The 3,050-nt window shown below is 45.9% G+C and overlaps 1 protein-coding gene across 1 annotated transcript; it reads right to left on the bottom strand.

Moving 5' to 3' along the window:
* Window positions 1-92: 92 nt before the first annotated feature.
* On the bottom strand, window positions 93-2,743 carry LOC111031655 (the record flags this gene model as incomplete). Its single annotated transcript, XM_022311687.1, has 1 exon — window positions 93-2,743. A coding segment is annotated over exon 1 (2,651 nt), but the record flags the coding sequence as incomplete, so codon positions are not given.
* Between the last annotated feature and the right edge of the window lie 307 nt (window positions 2,744-3,050).

A 3,050-nucleotide genomic window follows, 5' to 3' on the forward strand; every position in this document is an offset into this window, starting at 1 on the left:
AGTGTCCTCGAGCGCATAGTGAGATCAATTGCTCTTGACGCTCAAGCGCGGCTTCCGGGGTGTTAGCCCCTGTAAGGATGTCGTCAACAAACGTATCATGCATGATGATCTGAGCGGCAGTGGGGTATGTGTTCTCTTCGAGTTCGGCTAGGTACTGCAAAGTGCGTAAAGCCTGATGAGGAGCACAGGACGTACCATACGTGACAGTGCGTAAACGATATTCTTCGATAGGCTTATCACGTGCAAAGCGCCATAGAATCCTTAGATAATCACGATCTTCCTGATGGATTTCAATCTGCCGGTACATTTGCTTAATGTCCGCAGTGAACAAAATCTTATGGGTTCGAGCACGGATGAGGATCTGTGGTAGATCCTGTTGTAGTTTTCGACCAGTATACAAACTGCTATTCAGTGATCGTCCTGCAGTGGTCGTAGCGGATGCATCGAAGACTACCCTGAGTTTTGTCGTATGACTTTCTGGACGAAGAACGCAGTGATGTGGTATGTAATAACAGTATGGCGTCATTCTTTGGTTCGTGGGAACGACTTCCATATGCTGACTAGTTAGGTAATCGTTCATAAACTCCAGGTACTGTTTTGAGAGACCTTCATCACGTGATAATCGGTTCTCCAAGTAGTGAAGTCGCTTTTGTGCCATGCCTTTCGAGTCTCCGAGGATCGGACGTGGCTGTTTAAATGGTAGTGCAACACTGAATCGCCCAGATGTGAGACGTTTGACGGAAGATAAAAATATTTCTTCAGCTACCACTTCATCGGGACTCAGGTGTTGCAGTTGAGGTGGCTCTTCGATTTCCCAAAATTTAGTAAGAGAGTTTTCGAGTGCCGTTTCAGTGGTCACTAACATTGACGTGACTGTATTTATTGTGATTGGTGCCGTTGGTCCCATCAAAACCCATCCAAAGATAGTTCCGAAAGCAGTTGGATGTGATTGGTGACCAGCAACAAGGCCACCAGTCAGGATCGTTGGGGCGACATCTGCACCAAGCAAAATGTCAATGGGCCCTTGAATATTGAAACTTGGGTCGGCTAACTCAAGCTTATTTAAGTGGGGCCATGTAGTGAAATTGAATGTTGTTTGAGGGAGGTAGTCAGTTATTTTTGACACAATCAAGACATCGAGAGGGACAGACGGGTCCGGCTTCCCGACCGGTGACATTACAATAGATGTGACGCCTGACACGACATTGACTGAGGCACCTGAGAAAGCACTGACTTGTGTTGAACAACGACGACGGGTTAACGATAAGCGATCGGCACTTTGCTTCGTAATGAAGCTAACCTGTGCACCCGTATCCAACAATGCCCTGAGGGTATATTTCTGATTGTCGACTGATACGACACTCACAAGTAACGTAGATAGTAGTATGGACTGAGGGTTTTTTGCTGCCACAAACATCGAAGTTGGCGGCGGACCCCTTGTACCTGTGGGTGTACCGGCTGGAAAGTGCAGTAGTGAGTGGTGTTGTTTTTTACATGAATTGCAAGTATTTTTTGATGGACAAGCTCCTACAGAATGCCCAGAACCCAAACAGTTTATGCATAGTTGATGGGTTTTCGCAGTTTGGAACCGTTCATTGGGACCTTGATCCGCGAAGAGCGAACACTGGCGTATTGAGTGGGTCTGTTGGCATAATGGACATGTTATGGTTGGAGATGGCGGATGGTTGGTGGTTGCAATATAAGCTTTGGCTGACGATGTAAAACGCTGCCATTTTGGATGTTGTGATTTTGAAGTAGGTTTTACTTGACTAACAGGACCTGGTGCCACCGATGAATAGGACCCTGAACGCGCTTCAGCTGACCGCACATGACAGCGCAAAAACTCAACGAATTCGGTAACCTGTGGTTGGTGTCTGTCACCAAGAATCATTTCCCATCGCGCCCGGAGGTCATAGTCTAAATATTTTTCAAACATATGTACTAATATTGGACTCCAGTGTCGTGTTGTGAGATCTAAGTTATCCAACGCTGCTGTGTGTTCCAAAATCGAGTGGATCAACGATTTAATTGAAGTGGCATCGTTCGATAGGACTTTATGCGGAGTCAGCAGAGCTTCAAGATGAACCCTGGCTAGATCTCTTTTGTTCCCATATCGACCTCGTAATATTTCCCACGCACTGTGGTAATTAGCGGCCGTCAAGGTAAGGTGTGCAACAAGTGATTGCGCTTCGCCTTCGAGGGATGTTTTCAGAAACTCGAATTTCTCCACGTCGGGAAGATTGGGCGTGTGCGACAGTATCGAGTTGAAGAGATCATCGAACCCTTGCCACTCAGTGATTTTGCCAGAAAATGTTGGGAACTTTCGTTTTGGCAACTGATAATGGGAAAGGTTCCCACCATAGGTTGATTGATTTATAGTCGAAGAGAGTGTTTGGTCATGGATCGACGATATTGTGATGCGATGTACATCCGCGAAGGCGACGAGTTCGTAATAAAGATTATCGAATTTTGCAGAGAGTGTCCGGCTGTCTTTGGTATCAGTGACATCGGTCGGCGCTGTACCCTGACTAACAGCTATCTCCATAAACTGGATATCAGCTTCGACATTTCTACGGATTTCATTCACGTGTTGTACCATTTGTTCTATTTTGGCACGTTTGCCAGCATTTTGAGGATCTGCCTTGTATTCACCTGCGGCAGAAATGAAGGAGGTGATTCGGTCAGTACCACGGATCACGCGGGCCTTAGCTTCAACATAACCCATTGAAACGGGAGGTGACATTGTGAAAATGGTCAGAATAAACAATCAGCAGATACGAGTACGGAGCTGAATCAGTGAGACGTAGATGAAGTAGAAAAATGAACAGCGAAGAATCAGAAACGAACTATAACAACCAATGATGCAGCGTGTAGATACTACTTTATTTATGTTTAACGGTGATGGACAGTAGGAAAAAGTCACGGTTTGTTTCCTTTAGATCCGGTTCGAAGGACCAAATTATGTTAGAGAAGATGATGGAGGGTGTTCGGTGAAGGACCAGTCGACCTTAGTCGACGATGAAAATTTTGAACTGCCCTTAAGTGGATGG

The sequence above is a fragment of the Myzus persicae genome, unplaced genomic scaffold (assembly GCF_001856785.1).
Source record: "Myzus persicae strain clone G006 unplaced genomic scaffold, MPER_G0061.0, whole genome shotgun sequence".
NCBI lineage: Eukaryota > Metazoa > Arthropoda > Insecta > Hemiptera > Aphididae > Myzus > Myzus persicae.